Here is a 22,844-nt window from a genome sequence, read left to right as displayed (position 1 = left end):
GCCATCCTGTGATCAATGTGAATTTAGGATTTCATTAGCTCTGTATAGTATAGCACTGCCTGGGAAATCCTCAGACATTTTGTCTTTGGCCACTACTACCAGCACAAACTGGTAGTTTCCTGTCTGGGTGAGAACTCCTTGTTAGGTAGGGATGGAAACTTGTTCAGAGGAACCTTCTTGGGATAACCTTATTGATGGCAACTCAAAGCTTTACTGGTTATGTTTTACTGCCTTTATCACCCCTTTTAGCAATATACCCCAATTCCTAATCTAAAAAGATATGACTCACTAGAGTAATCTGGGTTACCTGAGTAATATGGACTTTCTTTTTGTACTGGAGACCACTGTCAACAAAAAAGTAAGGAGATTTCTCCAGCCTTGGAGAGCTTTAATAAATCAGGCTAACTGTATATAACTTTATCACTGGCAGCTTGAAATGGCACAATAATAACTTTTGCAGGAGCATGTGAACCAGAGTTGTTATGTGCAAAATGAGCTAAGGAAGAAGATGTGCACACAATGGGACAAATATGTCAAGGCACACCATGGATTAACTCCCATTGCTCAGCTTTATTTGCAGACTCTAAAAATAGAACTGTATGTCTGTCTTGCTTGAACAGTATGCTGACATGTAGTGTATGCATGTTTTATATATTGTAGCATACGCTATAGATACTGTATATGGAACTCAAATAGTATCTTCATGTTCATACATAAACAAGTTTGTCAAATATTTAAAGTAAATTAGTAAAGCCATAGGAAATGCAGAAGTCCAGCAATCCAGTAAACTCTACACAGAGTCACCTGCATTGTGCACAAATGCAATGGAAAAATCTGGTCAGAGGTTACAATTTTTAGCTAATGAGCAATTTCCAGGCTCTTAAGTATATTCCTAAGAAAACATCAAATTCACATTTTGCAGTTGAGAGAATGGTGAGAACAAGACTGTGGGTAGTTTCCACTCAGCAAAAAAAAATCTAATATGCTGGGATTTTCTTAGAAGCAGCAAGATTTAGAGCCACAACAGTTGTAGCTGGTACAGTGCGACAAAAATAAGAGTGTATCAAAACAATGGTACAACTAGTACATAGTACAGTTTGCCATTGTAACTAAAACAGTGAGAAATAAACACATCATCACATTTATAATACACCTATTTATAATACACCTATTTATATGTATATGAGTTGCAGAATTGTGTAATAAATGTAATGGTAAAATCATGAAGACTCTGTCATTGCGACAGACACAAAACAATTCTGTCACTATTTAAAAGTAGTTTCTTATTTCAGTAAATAGCAAGAAATCCATTTTGGGGGACCTATGACCCATATAAAGGTGCTTTTTTCAGGGACAACCCTCTGTTCTGGGGATCGGGTATAAATACATATATACATCTTCTGACCCTACACAAAACTGAATGTAAAGATTACTGGGCTGATGTATACCACAAATTGGGATCACTTAGGAGTTTCCTATTGATTGTTGGTAGTAGAGCAAATAAAAAATTTGAGTAACTTAAAGAGTTAAAACCTGCTAGGTTATTTTTTCCATTACTTTCTGTTTCCAACGTGAGGGGAATTCTTCTCTTAGACAATTGTCTCTGGATAAGATGTCCCCTTTGAAATATTTCAATATACTTCTCTGGACAATTCCAAAATTTTAGATTTCCCCTCACTTTGTTGATAACAGTGGTCTCCAGTACAAATAGAGAGGTGAATCTCCTATTGGTGAATGGACTGCAAACACTTGACAGGTAGTCTGTCTAATACTTTCCCATCAGGTACCTACATTCATTAAACTTGTGTACTTTTACAATTCTGCGAACTATTGCCTGCTTTCCAGTGTTTGTATATTCTGTAAATTCAAAGTTATTGCTTGAGTTATGAGCTGTGTTAAAATCCTATAGTCACCTAAGTTTCTTTCGTTGAGTATATATCTGTCAGATCTGTCAGATTACTGATAGCCAGAAAACCTGAAGCTCCTATAAATCACTGAATATGTACACTGAGCTGTGTACACAAACCACTGAGATAAAACTTGAGGACAAAGGGTATAGGTAAATCACTTATATATTATTATATTGTGTTGTTTCATGAGCCTCACTGATGTGAAGCTGTCACGGAAGATGGGGGAAACAGGAACGAGACAGGAATGATAGCAGATAACACAAAGCTACACTACTGGACATTATACTTCACATTATACACAAAACATATTGTGCAAAAGTGGCCATACCCCGTCCACTGTTTAAAATCTTGATATAGAAAGACAGTAAGTAAATTGGTAATACTTTACATATTGCCATTATTTTGTTAAACAATATCAACATGGCAAGCAAATCCCCAAGGCAATAATATTACTACTCAACAAATTGAGGACAATGACATTTTTTTACATTGTTAAAACAAGCAAGGTTCAAATCCTTACAATTCTATGAAGGAAAGTGAAGGAGAAGAAGCACTACTGGCATGTGCCTGTTGGGAACAGCAGATTTATCCCTGCAAGCAGTTGTCTAGGAGATACTGGCCAATATTATTTGGAATGAAAGACACAGACCGAACTATGTTTTGTATGGTATAATTATCTGAAATTATTAAGCTGCTTTTATGTGCTGGTGCCTAGATATATGTGTGTGATTCCAAACTGGACATACAGAATAATATGGTACCAGGGGAAATGTGGTTGAAATGCCAATACCACTATTTGGAGAACAATGATGGTCAACTGAAACTATGATTCATAGCAGGAACCCGACTAGAAAAATACATTGAATGGTAAATTTGAATTTGAATATCTAGTATAAGATTTGCATATCCTTCTCTTGAAGGATTCAATGTTTAGTGCAGTTTCCTTGTTCATTTCATTTACTCTATAACATGCACAAAAAGCAGTATTGCAGTTTAAAATTTAGCATGCCACCATAACACACATTTCGAAGAACTAAAGTAATATTACCAATACCATAGCCATCACTCCCTCCACCACTGCCTTTACTTTGATTCAAATACTACTAGCAATATTTTTCTAATAATATAATCAGTTCAAATGTGCACTTCCCTGGGATTGATTTACTAAAAGATTGTTTAATTATCATAATTTAGCTTATTGATGTAGGAAAAAAAGTTCACGTAATTTGATTCTATTTGTTAACAGAACTTTCAGGAAAAACATATATACAGTAAAATGTACAGACATGGTACCACTTCATACTTTCCGGTAATTACATCTTTAGTTACCGTAATTCATTATGTTGCTTTGTTAATAGTTGCTCATTATTTAGGCTTGCTAATAAGTTAAAACACCACAATTCTTACTCTTTTATAAGCTTCAATGAGCTTCCTATGGATTCTAGAATTACCAATAAATGCCTTACAGGGTTTCAGATACAATTAGGAATAAAATAAATAAATCATTTAGACTTACTGAAAAAGAAGCCTCTGTCTCCACATACAAACTGCAGAGCATCCACTAACTCAGCACCACATAGGGTTTCTTGGCCAGCGGCTGCCGAATGAGTTAGAGTGAGTAGACATAAGCCCAAGTAAAAGAGATGCATGTAAGTCATTGTGTGCCTCTTAACCTGTCAAAAAAACCATATAGTGAATATTAATCTCTCATAGACTGTAAGCTGAAATACAGGACATGCGCATGGATCTTGGCACAAAGACGCTGTTTAATATAATTAATGTTTGACTGATCTGCCCTTCTAACATTTGAGTGGTTTCTCCTTGGGCTCCTACGATATTTTGAAATCACTGATGCTGTCTGACAGACAAGGATTTTTGTCGTTCATAACGTATGATCCCACAATGGTTGGGTAGGTCGAAGTATTAGGCACCTGACTTTATCCAATATTCTGGTACTTTTCTGAGGTCCTATGAATATAGGCTCTGAAATAAATTCTCATCTGGCATGTACATGCACTATATTGAGTAAACCATTATTACTATTTCATCTATTCACTCACCAAACCAGTGGATGCATGACTTGCTATAGCATGTCGAGTATCATTCTGGTTATGGTGGCCTTTACATTGCATGCAATATAGAGCATAATGTCAAATACAATTTTGTTGGATAAACATTCTCCACAGCTTAATCTGTTGGAATACTCCCACAAGTAAATTTTGTAGAAAACCAGTATATAAAACACCCTATACCCACAGCTGATCCAGTGGAAGGATCTATATATATCATATTCTATTTTGCTTTAAGGGGAAACAATATTCATTTCTGTTTCCCTAAATCAATCAGATTTTGTAATTGGGTATCCAAGATTACCTGGATTAACGAACTGTGGTGTTATTATTTAAAAATGTTAATAGTATAATATGTTCATTTAGGAATGCATCCAGCCTTTTCTTAAAAAATCCACTGGCTGGCTAGGACAAGGTGGCTAGGACAAGCTCCCATAGGAGTGCATTCCCCATTTTCACAGTTCTTACTTTAAAGAAGCCTTTTTAAACAAAAAGGTCAAACCTTTTTTGCCCTTAGAGGCAAAGAATGGTAACTTGTCCTTTCCAATTACCTGTAAATAACTTTGCAACAGGATCACTTTTTGAGCCATTTATACAAGTTGATTATATTCCCTTAATTATCCCTTCTCAAGAAAGAGTATATTTAGTTTAGCTGGAGTCCCCATGCCTTTTTTAGTTGCCTTTGTCTACAGACTCTCCAGTTCCCCAACATCCTTTTTATAAACTGGTGCCCAAAATTAGACGGCAGATTCCATACAAGGTCTTACTAATAATTGTACAGGAGCAGGGTTATGTCTCAGTCTCTGCAGTCTATACCTGGTATGTAAGTCTGTGATTTAACAGAACCCCAGACCTTCCCCTTTGATTCACCTTCTTCATTGTAAATGTGTGATGCATGCATATTTTTATTTACCATTATTACATTTTATTACACCATTCAAAGTATTAGTCATTATTGACAATGCTCTAAATTTGGTCTTTAAACCATATTTTTATCCATTTGCAAACTGAATCTTCTAAACCCACAGACATTAACTTACATTATATTATACCCACAGCCATTTATTTGTCTTTAGACTTGTTTTGCAGCTGTGAACCATGGGGACTATTGCTTATAATACTGTTTTCTAGTAAATGTTCTTCTGTGTGGTCCATTTTAACACTACCAATTATCTTTTTATAGAACAGAAAGATACCAGTCTGTAGTTACCCAATAGACTTTTTCCCTTTTTTTGAACATAGAGACTATGCTGACCATGCATATGAGAACTTTATTGCTGTATGCCATCTGGCCCAGGTCCTTTTTTTACCTTTTTTGTCTGTTTCTGCTCCATGTCGGTTCTCAGCTATTGTCATTTATTGGAGGCTCCACCATTTACTTTGTATACACAGAGCTTAAGAACGTATTAAATAGATTTTGTCTTTTCTTTGTCTCTAGTGACCAACCCTGAGTTATCTTATGAGGAGCATAATAATTTGGGGGGGGGGGTTGTCTTAGTGTCTTTCAGAATCCATCAACTATTTTTAAAATTTTCCAATTTTGATTACCTTTTTACAATTTATTATTGGTTTAACTTTTTAATGGCCTGTTTTCATTCTTTATGGCTTTTTGTAGCAATGGACATAAGCAACATAAGACTCTTTGGAATATATTGTGCAGTGTGTTTGCATGAGTTCAACTAACTTCTAGTAAATGATAGAATGTTTTATTTGCATTATGCTAAGGGCTGGTTTACTGTGTCAGAAAGTTTCAAATTTAGAAAGTATCTGGTTTTAGTTGCATGCTTGATAGTTAATGTTTTTCTAATTTAGAATTTTCACCCTTTCAGTTTCCCTGTCTTTAGTTGCATAGAGACCGGCATGAATACACAACTATGAAATGTGTAAAATCATTGACCCATTATTTTAATATAAGGTCAAAGTTTTTATACCAACCAGATAACTGAGTAGTAGATTTCCCTAAATTTGATAATTCCAAACCTATTAAAAGATATATTGTAATAGATATACATTAAAAAGATATATATTAATGGTACTCTATAAACATCATGAAAATTTCATTAATGGATCTATTCATAAAACAGGGAATCTGAAATGCCCCCATAGATTCCCTGGTGGGAATCAATTACTACCATTGAAACACAATTACCTGGAAGATTCCCACAAGGGAATACCTGACTCCCTTGTTTATAAATAGAGCTTTAAATGTGTTTTTCTAAAGTACCGTAAGTATTTAATTTGACTTGGTATCCGCCTCTGGAAATCCCTGTACAGCAGAACATAGACAAGTGCAGGAAGAAACAGCACAAAGAGTGAGTGGGTTTACTGTGCTGACAAGGAGCATGATGGTATGTATACAGAACACTAGGTCCTCAGTATATTGTATTTCATTTACAAGCTGGAGGAGGGACAACACTGGTAGGTATCACATAACTTCAGTAGAGAAAATAATCAGGTAAGCAATTATGTTGATTAGTGTAAATTGTTTGATTTACCTTTGGAACTGATCTTTACAAATTCAGAAACCTATTGAGTAGGTGTACTTGACCTTTTAGTTTCATGTGAATAGAATTAGGTCCTATAATTGTTCCCACCCAACTTCCTGTACAAGTCCTGACATATACATTTATATATTTTTTTATATATTAACACGAGGGGGTTCTGAGAAGTTCCTGGCTTTGCCCCCTTACAGATGAAATAGAAAAATGAGTGTGGGGGCATATCACAGCCTAATATCTAAGTATGTAACTGTGCAAATATCAGGTCTTTGTGATTCCTAAAACTGTTTTTTCTTTTAGTGAGAAGCTGTGATGGAAGAGGCACAAGCAAGTTACACGTCCTTGGAGTTACAGGCCGTCATGAAGTTTTTATTTCTCCAGGGAACGTCAGCAAAGGACATTCACACTGAGATGTCATTAACACTGGGGGAGAATTGTCCTTCCTTTCCCTGGAAAAACAAAAACTTCATGACGTCTCATACCTCCAATGACGTGAAACTTGCTTGTGCCTCTGCCATCACAGCTTCTCACTAAAAGAAAAAACAGTTTAAAGAATCGCAAAGACCTGATATTTGCACAGGTACATACTACAATATTAGGCTGTCATATGCCCCCACACTCATTTTTCTATTTCATCTGGAACGGGGCAAAGCCAGGAACTTCTCAGCACCCCCTCGTACACACACACATAAGAATTCCTTTTCGTTAAGTAAAATACCCCTAAAGTTTTCCAAATATCGCATGGAGTCTAGCATATATTGTTATTCCTATGTTTGTGTTACATCTGACTGACCCTACCAGCTTAAGAGATGAAAAGAAAAGACAAAATGTGGTGTGCAAGCACATCTGGCCCATAAAACATATATATTCTGTAAACTTGCTTCTATATACTCTATTATTCACTTATTAAAATTATTGTTATAGGAATTTGCTTTCTTCAATTGGGGCTACTTAGGCTTAGAAGAAACAAATCTTGACAATTTTACATCTAAACTGATTTTCTATTGTTCTCTTGAGACAGTTCTAAAAATGTTTAGGACGCAGAGCCTAAAACAACATGCACTGAACAGTGTATTGAATTGCTGGTTACAGAAAAGGTCTGACTGCTTGTAAGCAAGCAAAGAGAATGTCATATGTGGCCAGAAAAAGCACAGGGGAGAAACCAAATGCCAAATACCCCCTATTACGAGAATAAGCTGAGTAATAAAATGAAATGTTGTAGACAGTATATATTAACTTGGAATGCATAGTATTGAGTGCACATTGTATATATGGAGTGCCCATGGAAATCCTTATGTTATAGACTATACCTGACACTGTGTACTACAACCACTTCTGCACTAGTTTATGCAATGTACTCTGTACCTTTAGCCCGAACACATACATTGTACAAGAGATCCAGCCTTTTAAAGATAATCTGTTATACAGCAAATGCAAATCATGCGAAAAAAAAATTGGTTCAGAAAGCTGTGCAAAATCAGCTTTTTTGCTAACTCCCTAGGAGATAATTTTATAGATTAATAAATTCTCTATAACTTTTCAGAACATGTAGTCGCAGACTAAATGTAGTATATATTTAAAAAAATTAAATTTACAAGTTACTCGTTGTTAGTTATTTCTCTTTAGTTATGTAGTGCATAAATATGAAAGCAGAGGTTTGGCATGCTCATTTATATTCTAAAGTCTACAGCTAACCAAAAATAAGTTAGTACCTTATTCCCACGAATAAACAGAACAATATAAAACCTAGCAGCCAAGAAAGAGATTACCTCTTAATGATCATTACAACGTGTTTGTCACTCTTTCAGCCTTAAATAAATAAATTACAAATGGGCAGCAATCATCTGTTTTATGGAGAAGGCCTACAGTGAATACTTGTAGTGGCTGATCTAATGGCATGAGCTCATTCCAAACTATAGAAAAAAAAAATGAAAACTCCAGCTTTCAGAAACTTTTTTTTATGCTGAGAAAGGAAACTTGAAGCTTTGCCAGCAACTGAAAGAAAGGTCACTAAAACCAGTCTGACCAAATAAGCTTAAAATGTTTTCAAACACAACAGATAAAATGTTGCAAAAATAAATGTATTGGACCTACATAACATAATACATCCCATTAACCCTTCATGCATCAAAGAGCTTCACAATGGCAATTGTACAATCAAATCACAGACAGAGTAAAGTATCACAAACTGATGTACCGTTTTACATCTGCAAGCATTTTTGAAACTTTCAGGGAACTGGGAAAAAATTAAATGACTGTTAACTCTTTCATCATCCCAAACTGACACCTTGCATTTACATTAAGTAAATACCTATGCTTTGTTTGCAGGAATAGCTGTAAGTTAAATATATATAAATATATAAATATAATTTATATAAATAAATATATATATATATATATATACTTTCAATTTAAATATCTGCCACTGCAACAATAAAGTATAAAAAAAAAAAAAAAAAACTAAAATTCTTCATGCATTCTCTGTAGCAGTATGTGCAGCAGAACAGGTGCAATGCATTGCAATGTAATAGTCATGTATAGTAAGCATTAAACATTATTTAGTGCAATCCAAATATATGAATGTGCAAATGATCAAAAGCTGCATATAACAATAGGAGTTTATTAAATAGCATCAATATTAAAGTACACTAAACTGAACAATAAAAGTTAGCCTTTATATGCAGCTGCTTTGTACATGAACAGTTACAGAGCACATACAAAAATGCACATTCAGCATTTTTCAATTGACAGCTGGGCAAAAAAAAAGTCTACTTCAAGCATTCATAGAAATAAAAAAGACACAAGTCAATGTTTCAATGCAGAAAAATAAAAATAAAATTTTTAGAAAAAAAAGGAAATAAGAAATGAGTTACCTTTAAGATATCACAAAAGTAGCACTTAAATAATTGTGTTGAGAGACAGTTGTTTTTTTCCATGGCTTCTTTAAGTACAGGATCTGCAAATGAGATTGTTAGCTGAGATAACAAGAAAAAAAAGGAAATCCACAGAGATATTCAGAGCTATGTCACATTTGAAATTGAGGACTTTACTCCATTGCGTAGGATCTGCTCTGATTTTAGCAGTGACAGTCAGATTTAGCAAACAGAAGAAGGATTTAAAGAAAATCCTCACATTTATCTACATTTACACAGACACTGTAGACAGGAAACAGCTGGGAGAACAGTTGTTTTCACTCTCTCCCTCTTCTGGCAAGTTTTTGAGCTTTGAGCGAGGACTTTTTTTTATCATACCTTAGCATTTCAGGACCGGATCACAAAGTATATTTATTTTTACTTGCACTTTAGTGACATAGTAAAAAAAAAAAAAATTGCAAAAATAAAAGGCATGGAAGGGAGTCTGTTGGATTGTCTCCTTCCTCCTCTCTCACATCTTTTTCTTATGAAGCTTGCATGATGTAGGTAGAATTCTGCAAGCAATCAATACAATCTGTTTGACGTACACAGTGATAAAAGTTCAGGAGGAAAATATGATGTCTTAAAATGGACTTTCATTGCAATCTGCAACACTATCTGGTAGCCATTTTATAGAAATGACAGATGTTTCACCCCCCTCTTTTTTTGAATCAGAACTATAATAGGTTGCCATGTGAAATCACATTATTTGCCATGGGAAGCATATGAATTTTCCAAGAAACTGTAACATCTGACAAACAGTGAAACCTAAATTGTATATAAAACAACAATAACAGCATCATTTAAATAATTGCAGCTGGTCTGCAGTATGCGCTCATAGGCTATGATGTCATTCAAATCCCCTAACTGAGTTAGTGGTATGAAACCAACAAGTCAGCTGTTTTTTTTTCTGCATAGACAGTGCTTAGCTGCATTTTAATATGTAACCTTTACATTATAATATTTTATAGCTGTCGTGTGACTTATTTTTACATTGTCATATGGGTTCCTAGTTAACAGCAAGGATAACCTTTGGTTACTGTTTAGGTGATTAACCCTATGTATGCAGGAAGCACTAAAATGCAGCTTAAGACTGCTCATACACGTCACCATATTCACAAGGCTTAAGTGGTCCAGGGTATAGGTTCAACCAGCTGGTGAGATTGGAAAATCTCCTGATCTTTGATATATTCTTTTCCATAAAAAGAGATGAAGAATCCTTCCATACCACCACAGCCTAAAACATGCAAGGCTGACAAATACCCAGAAGATCCATAAAAGTTCAAAAAGAAATTAGCCAAGCCTTTAAGGAAAAACTGCCCTTCCTGCAATAGTCACCTTTTCTCAAGAGCTGCAGCCCCCAAGCTTATTTATCTGAGGTCCAATGCCATTTATCTATTGACTAGTGTCCAGCATGATTGAACCTACTTGTTGTAAACGCATGGCCCCAGCCCATCTTGGAGTGCACCTTGAAGCACCAATCCCCCCGGTACAAAATTAAATCTGCAAAGGGTAGTGCTATGTCACCTAAACAGTAACCAAAGGTATGAATGTAGAGAAACAGGGTATTTAGGCTTCTGTAAAAAAAAAAAAAAAAACATTGTACCTAAATCTAAGCATTAGCCAAGCCTTTAGGTTAAAGTTACACTCTAATTGAGACATTGAAAATAAAGCTCAAGGTGCACATTGGAAGCACAAAATACTGGATCTGTTCTTCTATTTTCCACATGGCATATCTCTGGTGCACCAGTCTACACAATACCCTGTTGTCTGCTGATAATGAGAAATGCCTGCGCTACATCTCAGAACATACTTCTTGCTGCCCCTCCAATACAGTAATACCCTAAAATTGACCTTAGACTGTATTAAGGACATATGACTGAGATAGGGACATTAGATTGTGAGCACATTTGTGGGACAGCTAGTGACATGACTATGGACTTTGCAAAACGCTACGTAATATGTTGGCGCTATATAAATACTTCCCCTCCTCCTCAGCCTGCTAGATGATCTGGGTACGGTCCATAGGTTAACTGTGTTGGAGAAGATACTTTTGGATGTTAGCACTGCTTGCATCCATTGCCTAGCATTGTTCCTAAATATAAAATATCATTGGTGTGGTTACTATATCTGTATAGTAATTGTATAGTAGTATCATTGAAAAAAGTCATAGCCCTTAAGAACTGTACATTTAGCAAATTTGCCATTTTTATTACTTTGATTACTTTTTTCCATATTTATACACCATTTCCCTTTGCATACAAATCCACAACAGTAGCCAAATTGTAAACTCAAGGTCATTTTCAAAGGTAACACAATTAAGGGGCAAAAAGTAAAATTTAGATATGAACAAAAGTTCAGATAGTTTGCAAAAGTAAAGTGGCTATCTAAAAATGAAAAGCAGCCAACCAGAACATCTTTATGAAATTTCAATAGCAAAAAGGCATGGATTGGTTTGTGAGCATATGATTGCCCATAAACCATTGTTCCCTAAGGATAAGGGAAGCTAATGCACGGGCTGTGTCAAAGACAATACCACATGTATTTTTACTGTAACATAGCTTTTGGATTCCAGGAGATTCCTACTGTTCAGTGCAATGCATAAAAAGAAAACACTGAGACGGATTTATTTTAAACTAACACCATGCAAATTTAATTATATTAAATATAGAATCCCAAGTTGAGGTTTTCTGGTTGAGCTGGTGTCACAATGCACTTAGGAAAAACACTAAATGTGCCAAGGGAGTAGGAACTTTTCTTTTCCTGAAATATGTGTTGTCTCTTTACCACTTAACTAACAGTTATTAAAGAAAATGGTAAGGACATACAGCCCAGAAGAAATGTATCAGCTTTAATGTGTCATTTTAGGATGACATAGACCTTACCAACTCTGCATTTTGTGTATTCATTTTAAATACTTTATTCCATATTTTATGCACTCCTTTTCAATACTGTTTGAATACTATTTCAAGATTCATGCTATCTTATACATTGTAACTGGCCTTATGGGCTATTTAAACGTGTGTTATTTAAAAAGTAATTTATAAAAAACATTCATTAGTGCATAACTAAAATATATAAAATAAACTGTAACTACAAAATATGCTATAGATTCTTGGGTGCTAGCCTTATAACGTTTTATTTTATGGCAAAAAACACAGATATCTAGAAAAAGATGTGATTGCTGAAGCTGATTCTTTTTTTTATTATTTCACAGTGTGCATTTACAAACATTTTATTTTCTAATTGTATATTTTCTGAACTTTTATTTACAGTAGCAGTAGTTTATTTTTTGTAGTACAAACGAATTGCATTTGTAAATCTATTTTAGGTTATATGTTAAAAAGTAAAATAAAAAAATGACCAAGCAAAATCTAGTGAAGTCTGGACATCTGTCTATTTCAAAAATGTTGGCCAGTATCCATAGTCTGGTGCCCCTGCTGTCTGTCGAGTCACTGCACACCTCAGACAGGCTTAAAGCTGTAAAGATTTCTCACAGCACAATCTACAGGGACCTAAGCAGTGAATTCTTAATCAACAACACTTACTGGCATGTTCAACTTTAGTATTGCCACTGGCAAACCACTTATGTTTTTTGCATCCCTAAGGAGCTGAAGTGCATTATTCAGCTTGGATCACTAAATTCAAATTCATTTCCAAATGGCTAAAACATAACTTTGAACTCTGGAAATGTAATATGTAATCACACTGGTAGAGCCGGTTCAAAGCTAATTGAAAATGTGAGCAGCAAATGGGATAAATTTGATTAATCATAGCTTGCTTTTTGTGTCTGTTTCCTGCTGATGTAATGCAAAACTGCAGAAAGTAAAAGTCAGGAGTCAAGACTGAAATTAGAGCTTCCTATTTCACTGTAGAAAGAAATGGAAGGCATTGATTTTCCAGCAAACTGTAAGAAATAAAACAGCGGCATGTCAAAGGACCATCAGAATAAGTTGTTACATGGTTGGCAGAGTTGGGAGGCTGTTGGTTTTGTTAGTAGGCAGTAATATGGAGGTGTTCATGGTAGAGAATGCTATATTTTACATCTCCAGATAACTATGTCTGAATAGCTAGGAAAATAAAACTGGAAGCAAAATTGTTCTTTTAAGTAACACCTAGCTGTCACAGAAGTCACACAATATCACAGAAGTCCACATACAAAAACATTATGGTGTTAATAATGATAATAGTCTATCTGAAAAATGTTGGTTGATCTGTGCAATCTAGTCCTTGGTTCTATCAATGTACTAAGGGTCATTTAGCAGGCTTGAACCTTGAGAGAGAAGTATTGAGCTTACATATTATTTTGTATATCATTACAATACCTGGTAACACATACCTAAATGCTGACCTAAACACTAGTCTGTAAAAACATCCGTCAACTATCGGATATTATGTACTGACTGTCATTACCAAATCTGTCCTTCCACGGCACAGTATTGCAAAAGAGATTGTACAAAACATGTTATTATCCATCAGACAAACAATGTATTTTTACATCCCTGTGACTTAAGAAGTTTAATTATGCATGTGAAAATCCGGTTTAATTTCCTTGAAAATGATTGGGAATTCTGTGCAAAGTGAGTTTTTCCCACATTCACATACTGAAGTCAGTAGAGTTTTGCCTCATTTACTAAACTCAGTGAATTGCCATTAGCATAGGGACTCTTTTAGTAAAACTACTACAATGTTAAGTTTCTTTTATTTAGGAAGTCATTTAGAACAGGGGTTGATTTACTTTGGATGCTTCCACATCTACAGTATACCCCAACTGGGCACAAATCTTACAGATGTTCAGATATTCATTGGCAGAGTATTGAGCAGATTTCTTTCTTACATTTCCATATCTAAACTGCTACAAGAAAAGCAAAGCAAATGAATAACAGTGGTGTTTTTTTCTGTCCAGAAGACAGAATACAGCTGAAAACAAGGACTAGGAGAAGACCAGAAGTTGTGAAGACCATACTAGAAGTAGGGGCAGACCATGTTTCTATTCTAGCAGGTTTTATGTAGACTGGCAGAATTTGCAGCATGACACATTTGCTTTCACTAAAGAACTCAAATCCAGACATCTCTGAATTGCATGATTTGTAAATTATTGTACTGTTGTGAATTGGCTGGAGCATGCAGTTCAGTCTCTGTTTAGTGTAAAGGCTCTTTAGTAAGAAGTATACTACATTTCCACTTTTAATGCTCAGGTTGAGTGGTAGTTAAACACAAAGACAAATTTAAAACACTACATAGCATAAGGCTCAGCGAATCATGCCAGTGCATTCTTACCTCTTTCATAGTCGGCTGGCCAGAATCACTGAGCCTTTGGCAGTTTGCCCCCTACCGGCATTATAGACTTGCATAGGAACATGTCTGCTTGCTAATGCCTAAAAATGCTTGTAAAGTCATTTGGAAATGCTTTACAGAATGGTATCAGCCATTATATTGAAACCAGCTTTTGTAATAGGCTTGGGACCATATGAATAGGGAATAGGGCAGCAAGCATCTGTCCCCCCCTCTCCTATCTGTAAATTATCTACTGGAATCTGGCTTACCAAAGAAGAAAGGGGTCAAAAATAGGGTCATTATTGTGGGAGAAGGTCTCATCCACTATGTTGTCGGGGCCTGTGGGTAGGTAGATTGTATGGAGTCTAGGAGCACTCTACAATAAGAAGAACACAAAAATCCACCCGTTCACCATAGGGAATAAGTACAGGGGTGCATACTACCCTTTCCCCATTCTCAGAAAGGGTGAAGCAGCCCTAGAAAAAAACACACCACACAACAAAAAAAAAATCTCAGAAAAATAGAAGATCTCGGCCAGGAAAGGTTTGATCGTTGTAGGATGCTGTTTGGACATCATTGGACCTGCAAAGGTCCTGGACCTCACAACACAGGGGATGCAGCACTTTTTATTGTTGGGGGCAGGCAGAGATCTGGTTTTGGTAGAAGGGAAGAGGGCTTTGAGGTTTGACATTGACATACATAGCACAGCTCAGTCAGTCAGTCAGGATGGTGGATTTTGACAACTGTCATAGTATGCCAGCCAGATTCACAGGAACTGAACTATATGGCTAAATGAACTAGCATGCGGCCCTAGGCACCATATACAATACCTGTCAAGGTACAGCTCAGTGCCAAAACTGATCACTGAACATCGGCTGAGCTTTATTTGTTTCAGGCCCCGTGAGTTATGCTTGAGTCGAATTTGTCACAGACCCAAAGTCAAACACCAACTCTTTTCAGCTGCAGAATTTTGATCAAATATTAAAATGATTTGGTTCTTGTAACACAAAACTAAATGACCAACTTTGTGGATGAATTTGACTTTTAACTAAATCTAATCGTCAACCCTACTCTTATATAAATGTCTTGGATCTTTACCCATGTAAATACCAACAATGTATATTTTGTTAAATTTCTTTAATTCTTTTCTGTATGTCACAAGAAATCCAGCAAAACGGAATCTTCACCTGCAAAACAAATTTCTGCACCAAATACATAATACGGTAGTAATGGAAACTGCCATACTGGAGTGTAGAAATGCACACATGTATCCTTGTATCACTAAATGGCATTTGCAGTCAGCTCTGGGCTGGAGAGGAATATGAAGCTTTGTCTGCTTCTGTCTTTAATATTACTCAGTATTATATTATTATATAATACCCAGTGGGATTCTGTTCTTAGAACAATACTGCAGAACTAAACATGATCAAACAAGGAAGAAAAAAACAAAGTTTCTAAACAAATGGCAAGCCTCATACTTAAAGTAAATTTTGCAAATACTGTATGACACATTTAGGTATTTGCAATCATTGGGTGCAGAAATTCAGTACTCTCTATTTATACCAGAGTAATCAGAACCAATCAGAATTATTGTTGTTAAAAAAAGGTGTACGTACTGTTCTAGTCTTTTGTGTGTGTATATTTTCTAAGTACACTCATTTTGGTTTAATGTATATTGTGATGTGCTTGTGTGAATATGAACAGGTGGTCAGTGAATTGAGGATAGGTCATTAAATGATAACAAACATGAATTTTTCATTTGTGGAAGTATTTTAAAGAATCTTTAAAGTCATATTAATTACATTACACAAACTGAAGGAGCAGTTTGTAATTGTGTTACAGCCTGTTTGTGGTATACTTGTGATTGAATCTTTTTGGTACTAAAGATTTATCTAATTTTGGCAGTACTCCTTTTTGCAGAACACTTTTAGTCCATTCAAACATGCTGGGAGTGTGCTAATTCCCACAATTTATGGCATTGCACCTTGTCTATATATGGTGCATTGCAGTGCAATTCAATTCAATAGCAACACACATTAAAGTAGTATGTCATGCACAATGTTCTGCAGTACATTAATTGCAATGCATACATCATGTGTTGTGTTGTGCGGAAAAAATTACGTCTGCATATTTTTAACCATTGTGTTATATTGGCAGCCAATATATAATGAATGGGTTGCCCAACTGCAATACATATCAATGCATATGCATTACTGCATCCTAAGAGAGTGTTGAAGTAGGAGTCAGGGTGCTACAAATGAGAAGACTGGCAGCAAGTAGTTAAACCTCTCAAAGAGCAAAGAGCTTAGGTTAAACCAATACCAATTTCAATTCACTTTAATAAAGCTAATCCCATATAATTTTCCAGATAATACAGTATATGATCATAAAATATTTCTATAAGTGGACGGCCAGAAAAACTATTTAAAAGTATTCTTATCTTATCCTATGTCAGGCATCAAGGCTTAGGTTTGCAGAGTTGCATCTGAACAAAGCATCACACAAATCTAAGCATATTAGCAAATAATTATACAGATTATATTGTAACAATGGATGTACATTTCAGATGTCCTTGAAGATTAATTGAGTGTAAAGTAGGGGGAGGAGGGATTAAAGGTATAAAAGAAAGAACAAACAATACCATCAAAACTACTTCCTTGCGGCTTCTTTATAAACACAGGCTACATTACCAAAAGGCCATACAGTGCAAACCATTGCAGATCTTCAGTATTTCCTTTTCATTTGGCTTTCTTTCTTATTTTTGTATTCTTATAAAAGCATATCCTGGGGATTTTTTTAAAAATCAGGTTATGCAATATTTTTTCTGACACATTTCAAGAAGACAAGAAATATGTTTGGAGAAATTTAGTTGGGTATTTGTTTAAGTGACATCAATTATTTGTTTATTTAGAACATGAACATTTTGTGACATACATTGGGTAATTATTTAATGCAATACTGGGCAGAAGCACAAATATAATATTGACTTGAAAAGGGCATAGTGCATACACATTTCAGGACAAAGACCAATTTAAGGACTTTGGGGTAATTTACATTTTCAGCCATTCTTAGGCAAATGTACTTGTATTTGCTCAAGACAACCAATCACACATATAAGAATTTGCACATGAATAAATTAAAAACAGTTTCACTGTTCTAGTTGACAAAATTGTATTTTAATATTTTGAAACCAATATGTTGTTCAATTTTATCCATAAAACCAACTGCCAATGGAAAAAAATAAATCTTTTATCAGTATAGTTTACTAAATAAGAGCTTAGTGCCAAGTGTAAATTTTGTGCCCCGTTGGAAGTGAGCATGGTTTTGATAAAGAAATATTAAGCTGTATCAAGATCTGTTCTTCCATTGTATTTACAGGAGTAGATGCACAGCAAAGGCCATAAAGGTTCTTCTGTGTCCGAGTTATTTTATTTAAGTTTTTGCAGACACATTGCTAAGCGACACTGGGAAAGAAAAACCTTTCTGGGCTGACTCCTTGGTCAGTCACTAGAGCAGAAACAACCAAAAATCTAATACCATTTTCTCAATTACCATTCTGCTAGGCAATAACTAATTAAAAGGTCAGAATACTATACTAGTAACTGCAGCAAGTGAGAGGATGGGGCTTTTAGTATTGGAGATATAGTGGATGTGGGTTAGCAAGAACAAGAACAGTGATAAAAATGCATCTGAAAAAAAAAGTGGCAATAAAATTATGAAATGAATATCATAAAATAATATAACGACTGAGGTATATCTGAAAGCCATTATTGTTCATTATTGTTATTAGCCATTATTGTTCTCTTCCTGCTCTGAGGTGTGGACCAACCTTGCTTGTTACCCCAGCGGACTGACACCTGTGAATGACCATTGTCTTTGCTGGATCCTTCTGTACTGTGTTGCTGTGAAACACCTGGGAACTGATCCCGGACTGTCTGCCTTCCATTGTGTTCCCGGTCCTGCTTGGTGGGCTCCTGGTCCTGCCAGTTCCCTCCAGACACCATCCTTTATACACTGAAGTCCTGGGGACAATAATGAGCTAGGACAACACAACCAGTCAGCTGAGTCTGAGCAGTGGCTTACTATAGGTAAACAGTGTGGTGTTGGATTGAGGGATTGGCACTTGGTGAATGCTGGCACTGGAGCAAGGCTTTAAACCAGACATGCCATGTTAGATTTTTTTTTTTGCTTGTCTGGAGAAAGTTCTCCCCCAATAACAGTCAAAATCTATTTTTTTTTGGGAAATCAGGCGACTCATTTTGTAACCCATACCCAGTTTTTGACATGTAGAATTATAGATCAATCACACTACCCTCCTAACAAGAATACTAGAGGCATACCTGATGGAAGACTAAACAACAAGAATCAGAGATTACATAAAAAAGTACATGTACATTATGTAACGTTAAAAAGAAAATACTCTCTCTTTCAATTCAAGGTCATAATTAAAAAAAATATTATCTTGTCTCTTGTAGGTCATGAAATTGGGTAAATACAACCTTAGATGAAGAGCAACACATGACATATTACACAGTGACTTTATATTTAACAAAGACTAAGTCACACATAGAAACAGAGGTCTTGGCAGTTTGCTGGTCCCAAGGTGTGTTCATGCAATGCCAAGGAGAATTCATCAATCTAGGAGGGGCTTTAATGCCATGTTCAAACAATTTGAAGTCTATAATTGTTATTTATTCACAAGTGAAAAACATTCAAGACCATTGCCAATCATATCAGAGTAAAATAAAAAAAAAGGCATCAAGGCTTAGGTTTGCAGAGTTGCATCTGAACAAAGCACAAGCCTCTGCTGGATCCTTCTGTACTGCGTATCTGTGAAACACTTGGGAACTGATCCTGGACTGTCAGACTTCCATTGTGTTCCCTCTTAATTTAGATGTTTCAGATGTGTTTTAAAATATGTTTTACAACACTTTTTAAAATAAACAAGTTCTTTATTTTCTCCTATCTACTAAATACTTCATCAACTCATCTGAACAAAAAAATTTTGCAAATTCAATTTTGAAGGTTCCTGTAAAAGTCATTTATATTTAATACCTGCAAAAGAATCTGCAAAATAAATCATGAATACTAACAGTCTAGAAAAAAAAAACATCTGTGAAATGAGGTATGCAAGACAGTGTATCAATGCAGTCCATTTCTATTATTATATAACATGCCAAACAATAAGTTCATAGAAAGAAACATATCATTAAGGAACTATTTTCCCACTGTGTGACAGACACATTCACCAATGTCAACCTACTAGAACAGTTCTTGAAATGCATAAACTTAAACACTTACTTGTTCTGTAGACATATGAGAAATAGATAGATAGATAGATAGATAGATATAGTTAGTTGGATAGATAGATAGATAGATAGATAGATAGATAGATAGATAGATAGATAGATAGATAGATAGATAGATAGATAGATAGATAGATAGATAGATAGATAGATAGATATAGTTAGATAGATAGATATAGTTAGTTGGATAGATAGATAGATAGATAGATATAGTTAGTTAGATAGATAGATAGATAGATAGATAGATAGATAGATAGAGAGATAGAGAGATATATAGATAGATGTGGTCACTAAGTACTTTTCCTCTCAAAATGTAACCATATACCCATCTCCAATGTCTCCCGTTCTGGGCGATCCTGAATTCCCCCCAGGCCAGACCGACCCAATATTTCGCCAATGGCGTGCTTTGGGCGTGTATAGAACATCCCACTTCATGCACAATGGGCAATGGCAACATATTCCCACCCTACAAAGGGAAAGGGATCTCCCTTCATTGTCGCCCTGGCGCCACATACAACTCACTTATGTTCTGAGATCCTTGCCGTGGCCCAATACAATAGCCCGATCGCTTCTTCCTCTAGAGGACTTTCCCATGCCTATCAAACCCTGTTATCTGTATATACACCAGAACTCCCTTTATTTGTATCCCAATGGGAAGCTGAATTGGAAACTTGTTTTACTGAAGCCCAGAGAGATATGTTACTCCATTTCTGTCATAAGGCGTCCATTTGCAACATATATCAGGAAACAAACTACAAATTGGCCAGTCGCTAGTACAGGACACCGGTGAAGCTTGCTAAGATTTTCCCGGGGTCGGATAGCACCTGCTGGAGATGTGGCGACACACAGGATACGCTACTGCATGTTTTCTGGGAATGCTCAAAATTACAATTATATTGAAGTATGGTAGCTAATATTATCTTAAAGCTTACAGAAGTGGATGTAAGGGGCAATTCGGCCCTGGCACTTCTTCATGTTTCGGACATGTCCCGCAGGTGCTATAGTAACTCTCTCTTGCGACACCTTCTCAATGCAGCTAAGGCCTGTATCCCAGCCTTATGGAGGAATATTGCCCCTCCGACGGTAGTACATTGGTTGCAAAGGGTTGCTGATATATATCACATGGAGGATATGATATCCATGGACGCTAAGAAAGCGGAAAAATTCGCACAGACCTGGTACCACTGGATCCACTTTATCACTACTGAGGAATATTGCCGTTTGTTACGACCACCCCCCTAGATACCGGAGTATTGTGGGATGGATGCCTAATTGCATTCTGCCACTGTTTCAGAGATGTGATTGATTGACAGCTTTCAGTTTTGTTGGTGAATATGTTATATTGCTATTGGTATAAACTGTTTAGTATCTACTGTTCTACAGATTTTAACTTTCTCTAAATAAAAGATGTCTACTTCTTAAAAACTACATTTGCTCTAGGGAGCCAGAATTTGCTACTTGATAAATCCCTATGAGCTTTTAGTCTGGAACATTTCATGAGGGAAGAGAATGCTTCGCCATATGCACAGCACAGCTGTAATACTGCCAGGCACTGTGGTCTTTGCCAGTATTATTGCAATCCCAGTTATATGTGTTTTTTGCATACTTTTTGCATCTCACAGACTTTGAATATACTATGAATTTATGACTTGTGAAAGAATTTCTAGAATGGTATGGACCATGTAGTACCTATCAATTAACAGCTTGGCCTAACACACTTTACAGACACATAATGGTAGAAAAGCGTAAAAGCTAACATGAGGGAAACAATGAAATGGATTTAAACAGATATAGTGCTTTACTTTAGCTTTTCTTTTTCATATATTTTATAATAACCTCCCTGGTGCTATGATTAATGAGAATTTTTAAATTTAAAACCAGTGCATTTAAAAATCCTCATTATTTTAAATTTCCCACCTGGTCCTGCCTACCTGCCTAACGGTCCCGCTCCCAAGCCTAAGACTTGCGAGCAGATGCCCAGTTTGCATCTACTTCCCCTGGCCTCGCTTCCCCAACTGGGGACTCAGATGTCGCGAAGATGTCGGGAAGAAGATGCTGGGCATCCCTGGAGGATGCCGCTGGAACACATTCGGGAATAGTGCCAGGGAGGTTAAATGCACCAGCCTTAACTTAAATTTTACACAAAATCTAGTATAGGCTTCTCACTGTGCAGAGATCACTTATTCTGATATCCTTATTGTGAGCATCCCAGAGTGTGCATTAGAAGAAGTTAGGGAGAGCTGTGCTGGTCACTACCACCAGGCCATGGCTTGCAGCAGCACAGAGAGTCAGTATTGACATCACTAATCTTAAAATAAGGAATGTAATGACAGCACAATAGCAGCAGAACATAGGGAAGTCAAAGTATAGGCAGATTAAATTCAGATTTAGATTTTTTTTTTCACACATCAAGTAACTATGCATATCTTCTTCTCTAGGTGAGGGGGCCACTTCCCACCATACATACACTCCAGCTTTACTCTGGTACAGCTCTTCAATACCTTACAGAAACTAGGGGGCTGTGACCCAATGGGAAATGGCCCTTCAAAACTCTTTGGTTGCCGGATTAGACACACTCAAACTGAAGAACTGACTGATGGGAACTTGACCAGTCCTACAGTGCAAGTGAAGTCTATGTCCACCATAGCCCCGAGGCCTTGAACTTCCATGTTCCTAACCACTCTATCCTCTGTTTTATATGACTTGAATTCCCACTGATCCCACTTTATTTCTGTTGACCAGAAAATTAATGTCCATACAGCATAACCTTTATATATATATATATATATATATATATATATATATATATATATATATATATATTTAGCTGTGTTTTATTGAATTTTTTAAAAGGGAAAAAAATAAACAACAA

General features: G+C 36.0%; 1 protein-coding gene and 1 long non-coding RNA gene across 7 annotated transcripts in view; one reads left to right on the top strand and one right to left on the bottom strand.

Moving 5' to 3' along the window:
- Nucleotides 1-9,627, bottom strand: part of IGF1 (insulin like growth factor 1) — a 62,791-nt gene extending 53,164 nt beyond the window's left edge. The window contains exons 1-3 of the mRNA XM_072401146.1: nt 9,610-9,627; nt 9,351-9,433; nt 3,427-3,583 (exon numbers count right to left, since the gene is read on the bottom strand). Coding sequence (XP_072257247.1) covers nt 3,427-3,583; nt 9,351-9,413 — 220 coding nt within the window. The 5' untranslated portion in view covers nt 9,414-9,433; nt 9,610-9,627. The remainder of the gene's footprint in view (nt 1-3,426; nt 3,584-9,350; nt 9,434-9,609) is intronic.
- The window catches only part of LOC140323786 (uncharacterized), a 42,205-nt gene continuing 23,102 nt past the window's right edge, over nt 3,742-22,844 (top strand). Inside the window, exon 1 of one of the 6 annotated variants that reach the window (XR_011919439.1) lies at nt 3,742-3,820. This is a non-coding gene — a long non-coding RNA (uncharacterized lncRNA). Of the gene's footprint in view, nt 3,821-6,258; nt 6,328-6,360; nt 6,435-14,337; nt 14,361-22,416; nt 22,457-22,844 lie in introns of those variants that run through there. The other 5 variants (XR_011919436.1, XR_011919437.1, XR_011919438.1 and 2 more) reach the window with 5 other exon arrangements.

This window comes from Pyxicephalus adspersus, chromosome 2 (genome assembly GCF_032062135.1).
Source record: "Pyxicephalus adspersus chromosome 2, UCB_Pads_2.0, whole genome shotgun sequence".
Classification (NCBI taxonomy): domain Eukaryota; kingdom Metazoa; phylum Chordata; class Amphibia; order Anura; family Pyxicephalidae; genus Pyxicephalus; species Pyxicephalus adspersus.
The sequence above is the reverse complement of the archived record's forward strand: the minus strand, read 5'-3'. Positions and strand labels throughout refer to the sequence as shown.